The sequence below is a fragment of the Arachis duranensis genome, chromosome 3 (assembly GCF_000817695.3).
Source record: "Arachis duranensis cultivar V14167 chromosome 3, aradu.V14167.gnm2.J7QH, whole genome shotgun sequence".
Lineage (NCBI taxonomy): Eukaryota > Viridiplantae > Streptophyta > Magnoliopsida > Fabales > Fabaceae > Arachis > Arachis duranensis.
The window spans coordinates 133,475,240-133,497,910 of record NC_029774.3 but is presented as its reverse complement, the minus strand read 5'-3'; the positions used below and the strand labels follow the sequence as shown (position 1 = coordinate 133,497,910).

Genomic DNA, 22,671 nt, shown 5'->3' with positions numbered 1-22,671 from the left:
TATGTACGTAAAAGTTTAATAAATATAAATATAAATATAAATTATTATTAATTAAATACTAAATAAATATAATAATATTTACTGGATATATGGTATTGCTCTATATTTAATTTAGCAAAAGTTATCTAATTAGTAATCTAAAAACAATATAACGGGCTAGTCAAAGTTCAATATTTAAAAGATGAATTTAATATTTATATATGTATAGCTATGAGATGTATTAAGAAACTAACATTTTTCTTTCAATACTATTTAATTTTTTTTATTAAAAAATGTTAATTTTCTAACATTTTTTAAATTATATATTATGACTGATCACTTTTTAAAATTTTGATTGGGTAATTAATAAAAGTACTTCTGAGGCATAGAAAAATATTCTTTAAAAAAGCTTTGAATTTTTTATTTATCGTAAAAAAAGACAAAAAAATAAAAAAATAAAAGAAAATATTTAATATTTTGGATGAGTTTAATTTTGAAAATATGATATAATCATAAACATTTAATAATAATAATAATAATAATAATAATAAAATAAATAAATTATATTTTTTCTAATATGTTTAACCAAAAAATATAAAATATATTAATTTAATATTCTAAAATATAATATTTTTATTTATAATAAATATAATATTTTTGTCAAATATAATTTGATGTGTATCTCTATATTTCGTTATTCTGTCTGTGTAAATAAACGTTCACAGGCGAGTGTCCATCCAGAACTCGGTACCTGAATTTGTTCCCGCAATATTTTTACCCACTTAATTAATGTCCAGTGGCTGTTGATAATAAGAAACTTGAATTACGTACCATGAGGGCACGCTCGAAAAGTAGCAAGTGAGGGTCACGCGCTCGCGAGAATCGCGAACGTTGTTTGAAACCTGGGGTGCGGTTACACGTTGAATTTCAAAATAACCCAAGTTAGTTGTTTCACTCCCAACAAATTTAACCGCTTTCAAAACTAACTGGATGCATATTTAGCGAGGGCCAACCGGCGAGAAGGTGTGTTACTTTACTCTTTTCTTCCCCCATATCCCCTTCTCCTTCCTTTTTAATATTCTCTATTTTCTTATCTTTTCATTTAATTTTTTCTAATAAAACACGCAAAAAAAAATTAAGCGTGCAGACAAGGGTGAAGCATATTGTTGTTGATGCAGTACAAAAGAGGAGCCAACCGCTGTTATTACATTTCACAGCATCAGGTTAACGCAGGAGGGAAGGACGCCTATGCGGATCTGGGTCAACGGCATTTGACCATTATAAACGACAACATTAGGGTTGTTTCTGTAAATTAATGGCCACGGGCCCACATCGATATTATTGTGTCAGATTGAAATAAAATAAAATAAATAAACGTTCGGCTGCGTCGTAGCTGTTGTTGTGGTTTGGAGTGAAGGCCCCATTGTCCCTTCTTTATATATAACCTCCTTGCTTCATTCGCTCCTCTCCCTCTTTATCTCTCAACCAAGAGATTATTATTGCTATCTCGGAGGAATGAGAACAAGAAGAGGATTGTGTTATTCTGCACCTGGAGTAGTAACAAGGATGTGTTCCGTAGGGGTTGGGAAGAGAAAGAACAACAAGTTGCAGCATAATGTTTACGGAGACTCTAATATTTATAGCCTCAGGAAAAGGCACAAGAGGTTACCGGAAAAGGCCGCCGGCGAATGCGATTTTTTCGAGTCTTTGCCGGACGACCTTGTAATCTCTATCTTCTGCAAGCTTAGCTCCTCCGCTACTTCCCCTTCCGATTTTGTCAATGTTTTAATCACGTATGTATTAATTAATTAATTAATTCAAATATTACTTGATTAGAAATTCAGTTTCTGATACTCTATTTTATTTTGTGTTGAACAGATGCAGGAGATTAAACAGTTTAGGTCTCCATTCTCTTGTGTTATCGAAAGCATCTCCGAGGACTTTCTCTATTAGAGCAAAGAACTGGTGCGATTCGGCGCACCGGTTCCTCAAACAGTGTGCAGATGCAGGAAATGTTGAAGCATGCTATACTCTAGGCATGGTTAGTAACTGATTCAAAAATTCAAACTATATAAAAAAAAAAAGAATTTGGAATTTGAAATCTTGGAGTTGCAGCTTTGAACGGGAAAACTGTTTCTTCTGTTTCTGCAGATTCGGTTCTACTGTTTGCAGAACAGAGGGAGCGGGGCTTCACTCATGGCCAAGGCAGCCATGAACTCTCACGCACGAGCTCTCTATTCGCTCGCCGTTATACAGTTCAACGGTAGCGGAGGCACCAAGAACGACAAGGACCTCCGTGCCGGAGTTGCCTTGTGCGCACGCGCCGCCTTCCTCGGCCACGTCGACGCGCTGCGGGAGCTAGGCCACTGCCTTCAGGATGGATACGGCGTTCGCCAGAACATCGCGGAGGGGAGGCGCTTCCTTGTTCAGGCCAACGCCAGGGAACTCGCCGCCGTGATCTCCGCCGGAGCTGCTGCGCGCCAGTGGCTGACATGGAACATCCACCCGCTCCGCCAGTTCGCCGGGTCAGCGGCAGGTTGCCCGCTGCTGAGCGATTTCGGGTGCAATGTTCCGATGCCGGAGGCACATCCGGCGAGCAGGTTCCTGTCGGAATGGTTCGCGGCTCGGGACGCGTCTCCCGGTCCGGGACTGAGGTTGTGCTCTCATGCCGGTTGCGGTCGGCCAGAGACGAGGAAGCACGAGTTTCGAAGGTGCTCGGTGTGTGGCGCGGTGAACTATTGTTCACGCGCCTGCCAGGCGCTTGATTGGAAGTTTCGGCACAAGGTGGAGTGCACCCCCGTGGAGCGGTGGCTCGAGGACGACGGAGATGACGTCGTTGATGACGGCGTAGACGCTGACGCCGTGATGGCGGTGGATAGTTAGATGATTTTTTTTTAATGTAACGATGACGGTAAAAGTAACGGGAAGTCTCTATTTTTGACGGTTCAACGGAACTGTGCTAGATGAGGCGTTGAGAGAGAGAAAATTATGTTGTCCTCCTTTTTATGTATAGTGGGAAAACACTCCCAGAAAAAATGAAGGAGATTTTTTTAATTTTTCTCATTCCTTTTTTATTGGCCTACTTACCTGAGTTATTTTCGGTAAATTCTTCGTCACTGTGTACCCCACAGAGAAAAAAAGAAGGAAAAAAGTAAATTAAGATTTTGAGCTGATGCTGTAGTTGATAAGTAATGTTACAATTCTCCTTTGTTAACAGCAAGGCAACTAGAAAATTTTATTTAATTAACTCCTACAGAGTTTGTTTTTTAAAGATTCTTTATTTTTTAGACATTAGCAATACAACGAACTTTGGGTTAGTGTGAAATTTTAAAATAGGGGTTTGGTGGCAAGAAGCGCTTATCTTTCTTGATCTAGTGCCGCTGCATTACTTGGATAATTGGGTTTCCTTGTGAAACAAAATAAAGTTAACATTGTGAAAAGATGGCATTTTTATTCATTTTTTTAATAAAAACACATATAGCTTTCTAATTTTTATGGTAGCATCCTCACATGCATGAAATGATCTCGTTATGCAATTATTAATTTAATTAATTAATTAGTAGCTTCAAGACACTGTGAAAGGAAAAATAAGTGTAATAAATAGAAAAAAAAAATCATTTCCTGTCTGTTTCATTGAAAATTAGGGGTCACGTTTGAGTTTTATCCCTTTAATCCAACTGGTAGTAAACCAAGGAGAACTAGCAATATTTATCTTAATAAGCAACAACACCAAATATCTCCTCTTAAAACAAATGATCACGTATTCTTTTTTAATGAGTACTTTTTTAATAATATAATATTTTAGATATTTCTACATAAACACTAATTTGCCAATTATTATTAGGCGTGTCTCATTAATTATTTATAGAGCACGCTAATTTTTATGTGATTTTGTTAATATATATATATATATATTAAACTTATATTCAAATAATATTTTTGTAATACGTAAGGAATATTTGTATTTAATTTTACATAATATTACTCTTTATTTATAATAATGTAAATGGCATGTTCAATATATAGGGGACGACCAACTACTAACCAGAATAAAGGATTAAAAAAAAAAAAGCAAAAGAAGGAAAGAAATAAAGAATTAAGGAAGTAGGAGAAACACGCAGCTGGCTAGCACTGGGAATGGATCTTGCAAATTAGGAAAAAATAGATCCTCTTAATTTTTTTTTAATAATTAAAGAAATAAAATATAATTTTAATTTTTTAATATTTTTTTTGTTCCACTTATAAAATTAATAGTAAAAAATTATACCTTATTTTTTCAATTATTAAAAGAAATTGAAAAAGATTTATTTCCAAATTGGAATATGCCAGCCGTTTATAAAATACTTTTGATTTAGAAAAATTGAATCATATTCCATAAGTTATGTGAGTTAAGAGCTGAATATTTATGACATTGATTATTAATATGTCATTCAGAGAAAGCATACTTACATAATTTAATGAGAGGACGAAGAAGGTAAAGGGAATGGGGGAATGGTGGGTGGGAGCGCACTTATTCTTTCTGCAATGTTCATTATTTATTTCAGTCGCATTAAACCCTAGAGGTATGGGTTGGTGGTCCAAGCCCAATCTAATATGAAGGCCCACATCCAGAATTATTGTCGTCAATTTATGGCTAAAAATATTAAAGGCTCCAGACCCCAATAAAGGTAAATAAATTTTCTTTTTGGAACAAATTAGAAAGTAGTTCATCCCTGAACTAAAAGTAGTTCATGCCATTTTTAAATTTTGAGTTTTTTTTAATTGTGTAAGTAGTTCACTCCTACACTAAAGTGAATAATAATACTATTAGACTAAGCATCCGTTTAAAAATTTTTAAAAGTATTTTTTAAAATTTTTTACTTATGAAAAGTAGTAGTATTAATGTCTGGTGTAATTTTTAAAATCAAATTGCAGCTTTTCAAAAAACTATATATGAACTTATAGAAAAGTTAAAAAAATGATTTTTTTCATAATACTATTACTTTTTATCACATTTTTATAAAATAAACATTCTTAGAACTAAAAACTCAAATACAGAATAACTTATTTATAAATTATTTTTAATATAATCATTTATTATTTAAACTAGTTTATCAAAAAGAAGTTTAATTAAGCTGTTACCAAACGAAATACATGAGGGAAAAAAAATGCTTTTACTTTCATTTGATTAAGATTGGGCTCGGCATTTATAAGTCCAACCCATACGCCTGATAATCCTAAGAGAACTGAAACTTATTTAAGACTTAAAAAAAAAAAACGAAAGTTGTTAAAAGCTTTATAGACTATTAGTCTATTATACCAAAAAACATGTTTATAAATTATTATTAATTAAAAGTATACACGTAGTTAAAATTTAATTGATTATCCATGTTGATGGTAAAAAATTGTAAGAAGATGCAGTAAATTCTCATTCTTGATCAATGAAATTTAGAAAATTCAACTTCTTGATTCCAGAATCTTAATTATCACTCTCGCGCATTCTTATTATGTGTTTCTTTTTAGCCGTGCTAAAAATATAAACAATCAAAAGAAAAAGACTCAAGTTTTTTTAATACTATTTTCATTCTCTATTTAATAGTAAAGGATATAGTATAAATAAAAATTAATTAATAGCTTTTTGAAATTAGAAAGCAATACTTAATTTGTAATTAAAAAAAAAAACAGATACGACTGAGTGGAATTTAATAGGTATGTTGCTATTGTTAATTTCTTGCTTCGGTTATCTCATTTCTCATGTCTGCATTCACATAGCCTTCTACCTAACTTTGTTTCTTTTTTTTTTTCTTTTCTTTTTTAGACTTAAGCGGTTAACCTTGTCCGCTATTAGAATCAAGGGCTGCTGGGCTGGTGAAATTCCAAAAAGAAATTAGAACATGACAAACCAACTTGTTTGTGTAGAATAAAAATAACCATTATTTATGGCATCAACCCGTTACAATGAAAAATAAATAAAAGAAAAGAACAAAGAGGAGGTTAAATAATACCTAGAATTAGAGAATTCTTAGAATTTAGCTTTCTTAATTCATAACGTACTTTACGAATTACAAGCCTTAAACTTCAATTTAAATGAAACTATCATCTTTAAATTCGTTATTATTATTATTATTAGGAAAAGTATACGTTACCAAGAGAGAGTCTATCAACTATTACCAACACGTCATAAATTAGGATTAAGAAAAATATACGTTACCAAGAGAGAGTCTGCCAACTATTACCAACACGTCATAAATTAGGATTAAACCATGATTAACTTAGATGTGGCTTTATTTAGTAGATGGGTTTCATGTCTAACCCAACTCAAGTTGGCAGATTTTGGCAGATAAAAAATTGGTAACGTAGCACTACTGTTATTATTATTATATACGGAAAATATTATCACTAATAATAACAGTAGTGCTACGTTACCAATTTTTTATCTGCCAAAATCTGCCAACTTGAGTTGGGTTGGACATGAAGTCCATCTACTAAATAAAGTCGCATCTAAATTAATCATGGTTTAATCCTAATTTATGACGTGTTGGTAATAGTTGGCAGACTCTCTATTGATAACGTATACTTTTCCATAATTTAATAGAATTACAAGTTACAAACCATTTGTGTTTGACCAAAAATAGTCTTTGGAGATAGTAGATATTAGGTTAGTAATAAAAAGAGAGTGTTGGCCATTTTAATCTTGAAATTTGTTTGATTAAAGAATTTGATTCTTAATTTTCAAGTTAAGTCCTGTACCTTAAAAAATATAATGTATGAAAGTAGTTCACCTGACTTAATTAATTAAAAAGTTTAATTATTCTATTTAGTTTTTATAGTTTTGTCAAATTTTTAATTAAATTTTTATATTTTTTTTCAATTGAATCTTTGAATTAATTTTTTTTTAATTAGATTCTTTTAACAACAAATATTATGAAAAACATTAAAAAAAGAATAAATTTATCATTATATCCATAATTTATTCTTTAGAAATCACTCATTCTCAAGTTTTAATTTTCTTCGCCTTTCCTATTCTTTCTTTCTCCTCCTGTGTTCTCCTCATAAATTTATCGTAGTTTTTTTTATAAGTTATAAGTTAAAAAAAAAAGTTACTTATGAACCGATTTAAATTGGCACTTGTTAGGTCATTCAATAATATTAAGGATTAAACTGATTTATGAAATGAATTTGAACCCAGCCAAAAAGAGAGCATAGTTTTCTTCTCCTTCGAGGAAATATATACGCTGCAATTGTTCCGCAGGGTGTATTTGACAAAGCTGTGATCGGAGTTGCATATCCTAACAGTAACAGGTACGTAATATGTGTTATCCCTCTAATTCATCTTCTGCTTACTTTATAGATTATGACGATTTCGATTTGTGTCGTGGCATTGAAATGCAGAGCAGAAAGGGAGAGATGAGATGGGATTCATAATGGAATTTGCGAAACACTTGATACTAAAGATGATGGAAGATCCAGAGCAAAGGGATCGGAAGTTCAGGGAGCACGTTTATGCCGTGAAAGAAAGGTGCGCCAAGACCAAGGAGATGTGGAGCATCCCTATGCGACCCTATGGCTTCTGGACCTTCGACCGCCACAACTCTCAGCTCGCTTGGGACGCCCAGATCGCCAAGGTCCCAGGCCGCATGGAGCCCTACGAAGAACTCCTCCCATACTTCTTAGGTACTCCTCCACTCTTTTTCGGCTATCAATGATCGCTTCATGTTGATGCATTTATCCATATTCTTATAGACAAGCAATTTTGTATTTTTTAGTCAGCATTTAATCATCAAAATAAAAAGTAAATAATCTTTCACTATTAGTTGTAATCTCATACTATTAAAAATATTATTAATAGCTAATTGATAGTTACAAAACACCAAAATTGTTGGCCCTAGCATTCTTCTTCTTATATTATTTCCTCAATTTAAATACAGGCAAATGAACCCCAAATATTTCCTTTGTAATCTTGATTTTTTAAATTTTATTAATTAATAATTATTTAAATTTTATTTTTTAAACATACAAAATTAAAGTGTGTGTAACATTAGTAAAAGGTGAAATTTAATGTAACATCGCGTGCAATTTTTTTACTGTAAAATTAATGTTAAAAATTATTAAATAATTTATTTATTAACTAAAATTTCATCTAATAATTACTAAATATAAAATTTTTATAAAAATTACTGCATGTGAATTATTACCATGTTTGTGTTTACTTGAATAGTAACTATTGAGCTTCTGCCGTTTTACCTATAATCAAAAGTTTATGTACTTTCTGGATTGAATTAAGCTCTATCTTTTTCTAAATTTTTTTTCTTCTTCTTTCTTATTTTTTATTGAAAAAAGTTGACAAGATAATGTATAGAAAAATTATTAGAACTTTTTACTTTTAATATTGGAATAGTAATGATATTTTTTTTTTAAATGTGGATTGTTTGAGTGTTATTCTCAAATGTGAAATCATTTAACTAAAAAAGCTGAAATTGGACTGTTAGATTTATTAGAAGTACAGAAATATGACCGTTTGATTTGTGTTAAAAAAAATTAAAAATTTTAAAATACAGAAATCAGACTCTCCAATTTGTATACTTTTCACAATTTTAAAAAATATCAAAAATTATAATATTAAAATATATCACACTTTTTACATATATAACAAAAAAAAAATTAGCCAAATTATCACCTGTTCCTTGACAAAAACGGGAATATGATGTTTATTTGTTCGAGTCGGTTGCAATAAACCTTTTATCCTTTAAAGAGTGATGTAATGACAAAAAGGACCCTCATGGAAGTATAGTGATTTCTCGTAAATGCCCAGCTAAGAGACAAGGTTGTTGACCGTCGTTGTTGCAAAGTTATGAAGCAAATGAAATTCTTCCATTACTGGAATTCCTGTTGGTGGTCATGTTCTCTTCGTTACATAATTGTCAGGCACCTTGTTTGTTGTTTTTAGCTAATTTTCAGATAATCTAAATCTCTTTGTTAGCAATTTGCTACCAGTTTCTTCTACTAATATACCCCTTCTTATATCAATGAAAAAAAAAAAGGGTTAAATTACAATTTTGATCTATGATTTTGGTTGAAAATTAAAATCGTCTCTAAAATTTTTTTACGTTTAAAATCGTCTCTAATGTTAAATTTTATTTTAAAATCGTCTTTTCAAACAAAAATACCCTTTCTTAATTTTCCCTGTCATCCCAATCCCTCATCTTTTGCATTCACAGCAATTCCTAACAAATTCAATACAAAAATTAAGAGAACAGTAAGTCTTAACTAGGGACGAGGGAGGACAGCAACCACGACAAAGTCAGACAAGGTATGCAAAGACAGGGCAAAAAGACAAGCAGAGATATGGTCGAAAAGAAAAACAGAGAAGCAAGTAGACAAGCGGGTGGTAGAGATGCTGGTGGCAGTAATGGAGGAAGATAGAGACACTGGCGGCAACGACACAGACAAGCAAAGACGCTAGCAGCAATGCGTAGGCGACTGAGACATTGGTAGATGACACAGGAGTTGAATAGAATAAGAGGACATGCGAAGAATGGAGTAACAATGCTAGCAGCAAAGACAGTGTTCAAGTTCTAAGAGGCGATCCCCTGACCGATGCTCACAAAGGATTTGACCCCGCAGCGCAAAGGGTCATGAAAGAGATAGGTGCCATGATGGAGAAGTTCGCCAAGCACATGAGAGTTCCGTTCAAGTTCAACGTCATTCACCATTCCGGCCATCTCTCCGAGTTCAATTTCGGAGAATTGAACATCAGGGATGACGAGACATTGGTTGTTAACTGCGTCAATGTTGAGCTGAGCGTTAAGAAGAGAGGAACATGTTTCCTGTTAGGTATAAGAACATGAATGGAGAAGATGAGGAATTGAGATGATAGGGAAAAATTGGGGAAGAAGGGTGTTGGTCTAAAAGGACGATTTTGAAATAAAATTTAATGTTAGGGATGATTTTGAATGAAAAAAATCGTTAAGGACGAGTTTGATTTTTGACCAAAATTATAGGGATCAAAATCATACTTAATAAGAAACAAAAACGAACAAATCCTTTGGGCTAATTTTACAGCAAAACATATTTCATGTTTGACATGTCTAATTCTTTGAGCTTATAATGGATCCTAGCTGAGCAAATTGATCAAACATTGCCACAAAATTTCCATCCTAATTTTCAATATTCAAGTTTCTCAACATCATAGCATTTCATACCAATATCATCAATGAAAACGAGAAAAACTTCCTATTGGTAACGCCTCGTAAACTTCTTATTCCCAGCCCCAACCTCCCTCAACTTTTCCCTACTATTGGAAACAAAAATTAACCTCAACCAAGTTAGACACGAAATAATGACAAGTTTTTTAATATATCATTCAATTTTATATGTCTAAATTTCTTATATTTTCACTAACTAGCCTCTTAATAATATTATGTAAAATAATTATTTTTAAATTCACATAAAAATCAAAATATTTTTAAATATTCTACAATAAAAATAAAAATAATCAGTTTTTCGTATGCCTTCACACACCAAGTTTTCATTGTACATGGTCACTGGGTGAGAAAAAATAATTCAAAAGTTCAAATACTTTTCAACTACAAAGTCGATCTCAAGCTATTGTTCTAGATCATAACTCTCAACATTTTGTCACGATCTATCAAAGCGGCCCGTCAATAAGAGTCCAAAGAGGGAGGCCCATTCAAACCTAAAAAAGACAAGATTCGGTATAATATCTCTTGATCCCGCAATTAACCTTGTCTATGCCAGGAAAAGAAAGAAATCACGAGATCTCCTTGAATCAAGGGATCATCGGCAGGCACTCATAACTACTACAAATAGGAGGCACAAGGCTCCCCAAAAGATATGAACTTAATTCTAATTTCACTACACCTCTATGAATGCTCTTTGACTTGGGTATCAAAGTCTTATTGCAGGTACCATCCTTCGTCGACCCACACTTAGCATTCAACGTTAGAGTTACCAGTCCTGTTCACCCATACACTTGTTCAGGTTAGCAAATGAATACCAACCATGAGGTGCTCCCTTTCATGTTCACTCAAACATAGCTTCCAAAATCTTGACCATTGATATAATTTAAGGTAAAAAATATATTTTTTTTCTTAAAGTTTGTTGAAAATTTTAAAAATACTTCTAAATTTTATTTTGTTTCAATTTTGTCCCAAAAATTTTGTTTGCATCAAATATGCCCCTGATGTATGAACCTATTTATTTAGCCATTTAATTAAAATAATATTTTAATTATTCGAAATAGGTTAGAAATTTTAGAAATATTAATTTAAAAATTTGAAAGTGAGATTTGGATTCAGCAATTTTTTTGAGTAGAAAAATGTAATTTTCTACGAAAAAATACGTACTGTTAATTTAGCCAGTAGTACTAGCTTAAGTCTGTCGGGCACTTCGTATGAGAAATAAAAACTATAGAAATACTTAGAGAAATATTTAAAATAAAAAATCGGATACTTATTTTAAGGATTTTGGCTCGAGATTTGGTCAAATAAACCAAAAACGATAACTAATTGGACCAGACTAAAATTAGGCACAAGTCCACCATATATAAAGCCTTATTAGCAAGCCATTCAGCTTATTCATCACTAATAGAGGGAGGAACCAATTGAGATTGAAGAAGAGAGTGAAACTCCAATTGCTACTATTCACCACCTCCTTCATTTGATCATATGTTGTGATTCGGAGCTCCGATTGGCGCGTCATTTGCAGCCACGCAATCTTCTCGTCGAGCTCTTTAATTATATTGGAACAAAGTTGGTAAGAAACTCGAATTTCTAGCTCCATTTTTCTGTCCTATGTCAAACTCGAAAATAGCTTTTGGGTATTGAGTTTCTTTGTGATTTTGTTGTTTAACTGTAATATAGCTTGGATGAGTAGTGGCTTTCACCCCAAGATTCATTGGACAAGGTAATGTATTACTATATTCTTGTGTTTAGTTGAATATTATGAATCCTAGTGTTAATTTTGAGTATATTGCATGAATTAGATTGAAATTATGTTGCTTGGAGTTACATTGGTGTTTTGGAGTACTTGGTTTTGATCTCAAGTGGTGACTGAGCATTGGTTACTAGTTGGAGACTTGAAAGCTTGTGTGGGAGGTCATTTTGGTGTTTTGTGCTTGGGAGAGAATCGGTTAAGATATGGTTTCGATTTTCTTTAGTTAATATATAATGTTGTGTGAAACTTAGACTAGTTGACCATAAGATAGATTTGAATTGTACGCATTGGTTGCTTGAATATGTATGATATGTGATTTATCGGATGAGAATGTGGTATGAGCATGTTGAATGAGAAATTGATGTGTGATGATGAGATTGATAAATGATAAGAAGAATTGGGCGGAGGCCGTGACCAGGTAAGTCAATAAAATGAAATGAATGAATATGGTAAGGATATGATTATGACGATAATTTTAAGGTTTAATTATTCTGTTGGTCTCTATAGTTTCGCAAAATTTTTAATTAAGTTTCTATACTTTTTTTCTTTTTAATTGAGTCATTGCACTAATTTTTTTTTAATTCGATCCCTACGCTTTTTTTTTTATTTGGGTCCTTGCACCAATTTTTTTTAGTTGGGTCCCTATAAAATTAAGTGAATTGCTGCCAAGAGGGACCTAATTACAAAAAATTGGTGCAGGGACCCAACTAAATGAAAAAAGTATAGAGATCTAATTGAAAATTTTGCGAAACTATAAGGATCAACAGAGTAAATAAACCTAATTATTATTGTGAATTATGTTTGGGTCGAAGATGGTTGGAATTGTGAACTTATGAATTGTTGTTGGGATTGAATGGTTTATTGAGATGGGTTGAAATCTAATTGTTAGTTGTTGAAGATTTTGGATCGTTAGAATTTGATGGATGAGTACTTGAAAGTGTGTAAAAGTGCTTAGGATTGAAATTTGGTATGTTTGAATTGAATTGGATTGAAGGTATTGGAAATATAGGAGTTTGGTATATTTTGGTAAAAACCTATTTTTAACTAACTTCAACAGGTCATAACTTGGTTTCTGGACTCCCAAATTTTATGAAATTTGTCTTAAATAAAAATGAGGCCCGTGTAGATTATGACATTCGAAGAACAGACGGAAAATGATTTTTAATGAAAAAGTTATGTGTGTTTGAAGTTTATGGTTAAAAACTAAATTCTATAAAAGTTGCAGGAAATTGAGGTCATGTGTACGTATGCATGATGGGCGTTATAGGAAAAAAAGGCTTGTGCGAGTGTTGTGCGCATACCATGTGTATACACAAAAATAAAGTGCACATACCATGTGCGAGTGTTGCAACGCTGACGTAAGGACGGTGGTTAATCCCGCTTACGTTGAGATGTGAGGTCTGAGGCAGTGTTTTTCGCTCGCATCCTTTTTGCTCACAAGAGTGTGCTCGAGCACTATATCCCGTAAAAGTGTACTAGGGAACTATATCTCAGGGCGCAATTATATATTCGTGACAGAAAGGCAACATCCCGAGGGGATGTATCGGTTGGCAGTTGAACCGACAAGTGATATCACGGTCAATAGGACATGCATTCATCATATGCATTCTTATGTGTTTCTTTGCTTTGTTTACTTGCATGGTGCCAACTTGTATAACATGTTTACTTGCTAATTGGATTACTTGCGGTATATGCTATTACTTTTGTTTTACTTACTTGCATCTATCTGTGTTTTCTACTGGGATTGAGGAGGCTCGGTAGGCAATGACAATAGGATCGCATGGAGGATATGTTGGCGAAGGCTGTGGGACAACGGTGTTCTGTAGATTAGAAAATCCATAAGTTAGATAACTTTATGGTTTAATGTTTTATTATAAGTTGAATTCATTTTATATCGGTTTGAAGTTTTAGAATTGCCCTTGCCTTCCCGGAACCTTATATCTTATCTATTGGGCACTGTTACCATATTAAGACCCCCGTTTTTCATACCATATGTTGTTATTTTTCAGATGCAGATCGCAACCCACCTCGGTGAGTTTGCGAATGGTGACAGAGCGGAGGATGGCTCGAGTTTTATCTTTTGCTTTATTTTATTATAGTATCTCCCACTTTTGATTACTGTATTTTGATGCCTCAGAGGCTTTATTTTTAAAAACTTTGAGAGATAAGACGTCGCTGTTTTATTATCAAAACTTTGTTGTATCTTATTTATCTAGTCGGTCTAAACTCTGCGGGTTGCAGCTAGTTACCTTTGGAGATATATATGACTTGTTTATCTTATGTTAACTACCTTGTGTATCCTGGGCTGTTTTACAAGGTTTTATATATTATGTTTTGTTCCTTTCATGCCTACGCGCTTTGGTTATCAAGTGTGAACACTTTGTGCTTTGTATCTCTATTTTATACATCTTTAGTCTTCTTTTCCTTCATTGGGCTTCTAGTCTTAATATTTCTTGTTTGTATACTATTGTATGGAGTTTTAGAACTTTCATGACGCTTTGTCGTCCTTTACTTTACAGCTAGAGGTAAAGTTTAGGGTGATAGAGTGTTACACCTGACAACTAAATTTTTTAAAAAAATTAGGACTAATCCAACAAAAATATATGATAAATATGTTTGATTTGCTTGTGTTAAAGATTGTTCTTGTGAAGTTATTCCTGAATTGGTAATAAATTCTTTTGAAAAATTAGTCGTTCTGGATAAATTTGATGCAAAATAAAACTTAGAAGTATTTTTAAAACTTTTAACAAATTTCAAGAACAAAAAAATATTTTATCCTATAATTTATGTTATATCTCAATGGTGGAGACGAACGGTTAGGAGTGGAAACATGTTAAGTCAGGGCACTTTACCCTTAACAGGCCAGATTTCACCCTTAACAAGCTGAGTCTGTAATGTATTTAACTAGTCTGAATTGCCTTATAGCCTGTTATAGACTTTATTTTAAGTACTAAATCTAGCTTGTTATTGAATTTGGTCTTACTTAAAGCTTGATAAAATGCTTTATATATATAATTTTTTACTAAAATAAAAAGTATTTAAAAAAATTAATTTTCTTTTAAAAAAATATTTATATACTACAATATACTAAATTCAGTCATTATAATAATATCTAAACTTTTAAATTATTTAAAATATAAAAAATATTTATAATAAAATATAATAAATTTAAAATTTTTAATAACTATTTTAATTATAAAAATTATTTTTGTATTTATTTATGTTTTAACAAATTTAGGTAAACTAACAAACCTATTAGGTTATTTTGTAAATGTGAGCCTAGTCTATTAAAATTAGACTTTTAAATCAACTTAAATTACTTAGAATTATTATTTTATAACAGACCAAATCAAATGGAGGCCAAATTGCAAGTCCACTGACCTATTTCCACCTCTACTAAATATATACGGTATATCACATTTCTCTAGCTCACCTATACTAAACTAAACTCCTCCATATTCCTGGTACATTGACAACTGAAAAGTCCACCCATTAAAGATAAACCAACATATTTCGTGTGTGCCAATGCCCACTCCACACTAAATTCTAACCTACCCTAAACCTGTGTTACTCAAAGCTCTACCAACTTTTTTAATAAAAAAAAAAAACCCCAAAAAACCCTTAATTGAGCACGTCTGTTGTTAAGCTCCGTCCCTTACATTATATTAAACTCTAGAGAGTAAAAACAAGGAAGATGAGACGTTATATATTTGTTCGAGGCCACTCAATCATATCCATAATGGCATTTATGAATAGTAATTTAAAAGTTGCAGGAAATGGTGATGGAGTCAGTCACCCAAGTCCTAGTATCCTGCATCTATTAAGCAAATACTTTATGAAAGAACAGCACGGAACTCATCACCATTTATCGCACCAACTGACACCGTCACATTAACTTCTACATAATTGCTGAGACTTGAGAGCTAGCTACATGGGTCTTTTAACTCGACCCATTTCTTACATTTCCATTCACACCCCAACCCCATACATACCCACTTTAATTAAACCCCACAAGGATACCATACCATAACATTAATCTAAAGTAGACTTTCTTAAAACACAAGTACATACTAGCTAAATTACTCAGATTGTGCTATCTGTCCAGTAATGACACCTCCATCTCCATTCTCATTGACATTCGCTTCTCCTTTTCCCTGTTTAAATGCCTTGGCTATCTCATCAATTGGAACCAAAGGCAAATACTGAAAAACACCATAACCCTTAGCAGTCATGTCCTCAACCACATGGTTGTAGCTTTCCAACCAGTGTGCAGCAGTGGGAACAGCCATCTCTGCCACTGCATGGAACAGTTGATAGTGGTTTAGACCGTTCCACAATTTAACTGAGCCAGTTAGCACAATGTGCTTGGACTCCTCAGCAACATAATGTGCAGCTGCTTTTGCTCCTCCGGATTGAGCCTCACTCACAACCTTCTCTGCTTTCTGTGTCACTTCCTCAATCAACCCCTTTGCTTGCCTTGCTACCTGCTTCACTAATGGAGGTGCATGCTCCTCGAATTTCTGGCTAGCTTCATCCACCTGCCACAATCATAATGCGCCACATTCATAATTAATTCTCCAACTCCCAATTCACTAACAATGAATAGAATTCCAAGCATGCAAACAGGGTTCATCAGTATCATACACTAACTGAACAACATGAGTTAATCTCATTTCTAAGAGGCCAGTTAATCTGACACACAAAATTCAACATTGCTATATACTACTAGCAGTGGCAATGTTTTCAGAAGGAAAAAAAAAAAAGAAACTCTGGATGCATGCGTAGAGATAATCATGCGTTTGTTTTTGTTTTAATAATAATAAACAAAAAAAGAAAAAAGAATCGTGCTGTTAATAGAAAGAATGCTTTGGAGGAAGTGGAAGTTGCTAGACGGTTGTAATCGACAAAACTTGTGGAGCTGCAAAACGAACAGATCTTGATCTGAATTAACATACAGCAGCTACAGAAATCAATAAACAAAATAAATCATAGTAAATGCAGAATATAAACCTAAAATAATTGAAAAAATAAGAGACACCTTGTTATCGACAAAAACAAGGAGATCGTCGGGGACATCCCTGAATTTGTTGTATACGGGGCCGAGAACGGCGGAAACAGTCCCTTCAACCGTTCCAACGGCAGATCTGAGAGAGCCAGAGTTATGCTTGGCGTATTGATAGAGATTTGAGACGCAAACAAAGGCTTGAATCGCTGCAATCCTCACAAAGCCAAGATGCTTGAGCTCTTTCTCACTCTTCCTCTCAACTTCACTCTGCGCGAATTCACAAACTTAATTAATTACTCAAAATTTGTGAATCAAGGCCAAATAAAATTAATTAAACAGAGAGACTGTTAGTACTGCACAAACCTGATTGGTGCCCATCTTTTTCTGTGCTTCGCAAATTTCTCTTCTTTCACTCGTTACTACTACAATGCGAGCAAGGCTGCGGACTCTTGCATTTATATATAGATGCAAAGGGAAATGAAAATTAAATAAAACGAAAACAAAATCAACCTAACTAATATTTTTTATATTATTATTTCTTAAGATTTGTTCGGAAGAATTTTTATAAACAACTATCCTAAAAAATAAAAATAAAAAATTATTAAAAATATTTTTTTACTAACAACTTAATAACATTTAAACAAGCTTTTAACATATTTTAAGACTAGAAGCGAGTCAAGTTAACTTGAATTTGTCTCATTAACCGTTTAATAAGCTAAATTTATGAACTGGAGAGTCGAGTTTAACCCTAGATTTTAGTTTATATATTAAATGAGATTGAGACTAATATAATAATAAAAGTTATTTTATATATAATTTTGATAGAAGTTGTAAATTATATTTATTAATAAATAGATAATATATAAAATTAATAGTTTTTTATATATAAGTTATAATTTATTTATATAAATTTATAAACCATGTTTGTGTTAGTTGAGCCAATTCATGATTTTTTTGTGAGTTAAATTAAATTTAACAAATAAGTTCGATTGTTAATGAATTTAGCAGTGAGTTGATCTCAATTTTCGTTAGTGAAATTTGAGCTTAGTCTCACTCGACTTAACTCGACTCAATTTCAGTCCTAAAATATTTTTTAACTCGACAGTTTAAAGATTAATTGACCATATTTTTATTTAATGACTTGTCGCTTGTTCTACATATATAAAACAAGATTCAAACATTCAATATTTATTTAAGCTAAAAAATAAACTAATTACAATATCAATCCAACCTAATTTAAGAAGTATAAGTTTTTTCCCCTTTAAAGTAGTTATTTTAATAAAACTAAACATTAATAAATTAGTTTCTAACTAAACAAAAAGAGCAATTAGTCTCTAGTATTTTTTTAATATAACACATTAATTTTTAATTTTAATTTTTTAATATAAAATGAGTATAGGTAAAAATTTTAAATTGTTTTGTTTTCTAGGGATTAATTCATATAATATTTTAAATTATCAGAGAACAATTTTTTTTTGTTAAGAACTGATTTCTCTAAAATAAAAATTATTAAAAACTAACTTAAAATGTTACTCACATCCAATCAGCATATACAAAAATGACAAAAATTAATTTTAAAAAAATGACATCAATTAATTTATTAATAACATTCTTACTTTAATTATGAAAATTAGGGTAATTTACATAGACAAATTAAATAAAAAAATATACAGATGTCCTAAATTAAATTTAGTTACATGCAAATTTCATTTGATTTATTATGTAAATCGAATTAAATAAATTTAATTTACAGTAGAAAAATATACTTTTTCAACTTGATTCGATTTGTCTCGTTTATAGTGTACTAGTAGTAAATCGAATTAACTTTATTCGATTTACTAGTATTACTATTGTACAGTACATGCACAGTAAATCAAATAAGCTTGATTTGATTTATTACTACTACACATTATTGACATTTTTTAATTTTAAGTTAATATTCATTAATTTTAAAACATAAATGTTAATAAAAAAATATTCTCATTTGGATTCAAATAAAATATTAAAAAAATCAAAATGAACAAAAATATAAATTCAAAACAGAATAATAAATTATTTTTAAAAATTCATTAAAAATCATCTTTTGACTCAATATCTAAACAAATTACTGAAACTTTTGATGTTTAAAAAGTTATTATAAAATATAACCTTCTAATAACCATTTGATTGAAACTGTTTATTACCTATACAATCATAAAAAAAATATTACAGAGAGATGATAACCATTTGATTAGGACATCATTTTGATGATTATGTAGGAGCTAAACAATATCAATCAAATAGTTATCATTCACGTAAGAATGATGAGAGCCAACTCATACAAGTTACGAAATTTTTATAGAAAGACTTGTGCATCTAAAAAAAAATGTAAGAGACAGATTGTCATTTTTCAATCATTAAAGTGTGTATTTTTAAATTTGTAACTCTTATATATCAAATTTGTAAAATTCTAAAGGGAGAAAGTCAAGAATAAGGATTTCATGGATCGGATTAGAATCGCATATCTGTCGTGTTTATTCGAATCTAATCCAAAAACGGTAGATATTGATCCGATCCGCATACTAATAGGAATCCGAATTTCAGGTTGGTATCCACATACCTGTGGATTCGCAAAAAAATAGAGTAAATATTCTTTTATACGTTATTTCAATTAATAATTATCATATACGTTGTACAATTTTATTTTTATTATTTAAAAAAATATATATTTAATATTATTTTAAAAATAAACATATTTAAAAGAATGAAAAAGAAATTGTATTGACATTTTGTAATAAAAATAAACTTTTAGTATTTTTATATTTTGTAGATATATTTGATATCCGATCGATCTGCAATCGAATCAGATCGGATATGAGCTTAAAAGATACATATATTGAATCCAATCTCATTCTATGATTTTAGTGCGGATCGAATTGAGATTTTGGCCATCTAATCTAATCCACATTTATCCTTAGTCAAGAAGATGAACAAAAACTCAAAAAATATTTTCGCATAAAAATGCGGATCTAACAATTGATATATTGTATATGGTCCCATTATATATCTAAAGGAAAAGTATAGGGAGCCAATGGCTTAAGCGTACAATGCGTACAATGGAAGTTTAGGAAATATTAGAGATATAATCATTAGTATTACATTGTCCTATCAAGTTATACTTTTGGGATGAGTGATTTCATGATATGATATTAGAGTTCTAGATCCGAAAGGTCAGGGGTTCAATCGATTTAGCTCATTGTACACATTGTACACTTAGGCCATTGGCTCCCTAGCACTATTCATATCTAAATGTTTTTATCAACTAAGTTTAATAAAGTTGATCTAAACTCAACAAAAATCACTCACATAATGTGTGCATGAATTACACACTTCTTTTTTTTTTGCGTTTTTTCTTCTTCTTCACGTGTTTTCTTATATCATCTTTCTTTTGTTCCTGTTATCGTTGTATTTTTTTTCTTTTCCTCTTTTTCCTCTCTCTATTTATTGTAACATTTTTTTGTTTTTTTTTTCTTTGTTCAATTTTTTATTTTATTTTTGTTAAGAGAGTGAAACAAAAAGGAGTAAATGAAGAATAAAATGATGAATAAGAAGAGGATGGAGAATTTTGAATTGTGCAAAAAAATAAGTTGAAATTTTTTTACCGCGGCACATACAATTTTTTAATTGATACCAACATTTTTTAACTATGACACAAGTTCTTGTTAAGATGGTGAAATAAGAAATATTATAAGAATGGAAAACAAGATGATGATAATGATGAAAAGGGAAGGGGTTTTAATTTTCGCAAAGTTTATTAGAAATAGTATCAAAATTTTTTAATGGTAATCCAGAAAGTTTCTTAATTTTGATAACGAAATTTTTTAACCGTGACACAAGTTCTTGTTAATAGAATAAAATAAGAAGAATTACGAGAATGTAAAATAAGAAGAAAAAGAAGAAAAAAATGATGATGAAGAAGAGGAGAAATATGAAGAAAAATTTTAAATTGTGTAGAATTTTTTTAAGTAATTTTTCTTATTATAGAACTAATTGAGTGGTATTGTTCATATATAAGATATTTAGTCATTCTTGTGTTATTTGTAACAAATTGTTATATTTTTTTAAATAATATATTTGAATATATTGTATTAGTTTAGTGAGTTAATATTTTAAAAATGAGATTTTTTAGAAAATAAATTGTGTTATTTATAAAAAATTTATGTGTTATTTTCAACAAATTTTTTATATTATTAATCTAAAATTTTTTTATGTCATTTTTGTTATCGTTAAAATGTTTGTGTAATATTAAACTAAGAAGAAGATGATAATAATGATAGTGATAATAATGGGATAAAAAAAAAGAAAAATAAAAAAACAAAGAAGAAAAAAGAAGAAGAGGGACAAGATAAGAAAAAAAAGAAAATAGAAAAAAAAGAGAAAGAAGTGGTAGAAAAAAAAACTGATGATAATGATAATGATAATGATAATAATAATAAAAGAAGGTGATAGAAGACGAAGATGAAGAAGAAAAATGTGAACGAGAATATAAATATGTTTATATAAATTTGACTTAGTTGAACTTAGTTAAAAGAAATTTGATTGTCTAGTATCTTTATATTATATATTAGAGTGATTAATGAATACTCATTTCGATATTTGATAATTTTTTCGAAGGATTACGAGGTTTTCAACAAAAAAAAAAATATTCATTTTGACTTTTGATATTTAACTTTGTAGGATGAGTCAGCTTTTCAACAATAATTTTTCTCTAAAATATATTTATGTAACACGTTTATTATTAATATATTTTTTATTTAATTTTTATAAGTAAAAATAATTTAAAAATTATTAATATTTCTTAATTTTACACAATAAATTTATTCAATATATTTGAAAAAGATAACAAAAGAAAAACTAAATAACATTGACAATTATCTCTAAAAGACAACAAAACTCCGAACAAAAATAATTTATCAATCTTAGTTTATTCTTAACGAATAAATTAACAGTTAAACATACTTTATTCTATTAATACAAAAAAATATTGATAGAGGGATTGATAAATCTCATAAAATAAAGATCAATGACAAAAAATATTAATATTTTTTATTAAAAATTGCATTGTCTTTTAAAGTTGATGGTTTATGAGTGGCTAAGAAAAGGGATGGTTGAATCTTAGCCCCTTTTTTCACTTAATAACACTTGCTGGTCTTTGAAACAATTTCTGGAGACTTTTGATTTTTGTCTCGTACCTAGCCACGAGACTTTTTCTTTTTATCTCGTGACCCAGCACGAGATATTTTTCAGTTTTATCTCATATGCAGTAGAAACAGAAATAGAGTAGAAGAGAGAGAAAATTACACCAAGATATATCCTGATTCAGCTGCTAAGTGCAGTGCAGCCTACATCCAGTCTCCATCACAACAATGATGGAATTTCACTATAATCTTCTTGATTACAGACACCAATTCTCCCTAGGAACTACCCTTTCTATCCGAGACAAGTCCAGAATCTAAACGCAAAATTGAACTTGACTTGGTCACTATTAAGCTTCAACTGTAAAGTGCTAACCCAACTTATAAGGAGATTCCCACAGAATCATGAAACACAACACAGATATACAAAGGAACTCCAAGGACATCTATGGATTTTTCTTTTAATTTTGCACTCTCTGCCTTTTTCCGCTCTATGACTTTTTCTTACAAACCTCACTGTTTGTCTTTTTCCATGAGACTCAAGACATGACAAAATTAAATAGAAAAATACAAAACAGA

General features: G+C 31.0%; 2 protein-coding genes across 3 annotated transcripts; one reads left to right on the top strand and one right to left on the bottom strand.

The window, feature by feature from the left end:
* The first annotated feature begins 1,388 nt into the window (after positions 1-1,388).
* LOC107482123 (F-box protein At1g67340) lies at positions 1,389-3,042 on the top strand. 2 transcript variants are annotated; one of them, XM_052259376.1, is made up of 3 exons: positions 1,389-1,772; positions 1,864-2,020; positions 2,131-3,042. In XM_052259376.1, exons 1-3 carry the CDS (start codon positions 1,495-1,497, stop codon positions 2,860-2,862), a joined length of 1,167 nt encoding a protein of 388 aa, XP_052115336.1. In that variant the 5' UTR covers positions 1,389-1,494; the 3' UTR covers positions 2,863-3,042. The 2 variants fall into 2 exon arrangements, with proteins under 2 accessions (XP_052115336.1, XP_015958004.1); XM_016102518.3 differs by having other exon boundaries at positions 1,391-1,772; positions 1,858-2,020.
* A 12,703-nt stretch (positions 3,043-15,745) lies between these two features.
* Positions 15,746-17,385, bottom strand: LOC107482121 (REF/SRPP-like protein At1g67360). Its single transcript, XM_016102517.3, has 3 exons — positions 17,282-17,385; positions 16,952-17,185; positions 15,746-16,451 (listed from the first exon to the last, which is right to left on the bottom strand). The coding sequence occupies exons 1-3, from the start codon at positions 17,294-17,296 to the stop codon at positions 15,993-15,995; spliced, it is 708 nt and encodes a 235-aa protein (XP_015958003.1). The 5' UTR covers positions 17,297-17,385; the 3' UTR covers positions 15,746-15,992.
* Between the last annotated feature and the right edge of the window lie 5,286 nt (positions 17,386-22,671).

Coding starts and splice junctions, on each gene's coding strand:
- LOC107482123 (XM_016102518.3), top strand. CDS start 1,495: ATGAGAACAAGAAGAGGATTGTGTTATTCTGCACCTGGAGTAGTAACA. Junction 1,773..1,857: donor TTTGTCAATGTTTTAATCAC/GTATGTATTAAT, acceptor TGTGTTGAACAG/ATGCAGGAGATTAAACAGTT. Junction 2,021..2,130: donor CATGCTATACTCTAGGCATG/GTTAGTAACTGA, acceptor CTGTTTCTGCAG/ATTCGGTTCTACTGTTTGCA.
- LOC107482121 (XM_016102517.3), bottom strand. Junction 16,452..16,951: donor TTGTTTTTGTCGATAACAAG/GTGTCTCTTATT, acceptor TGATTGTGGCAG/GTGGATGAAGCTAGCCAGAA.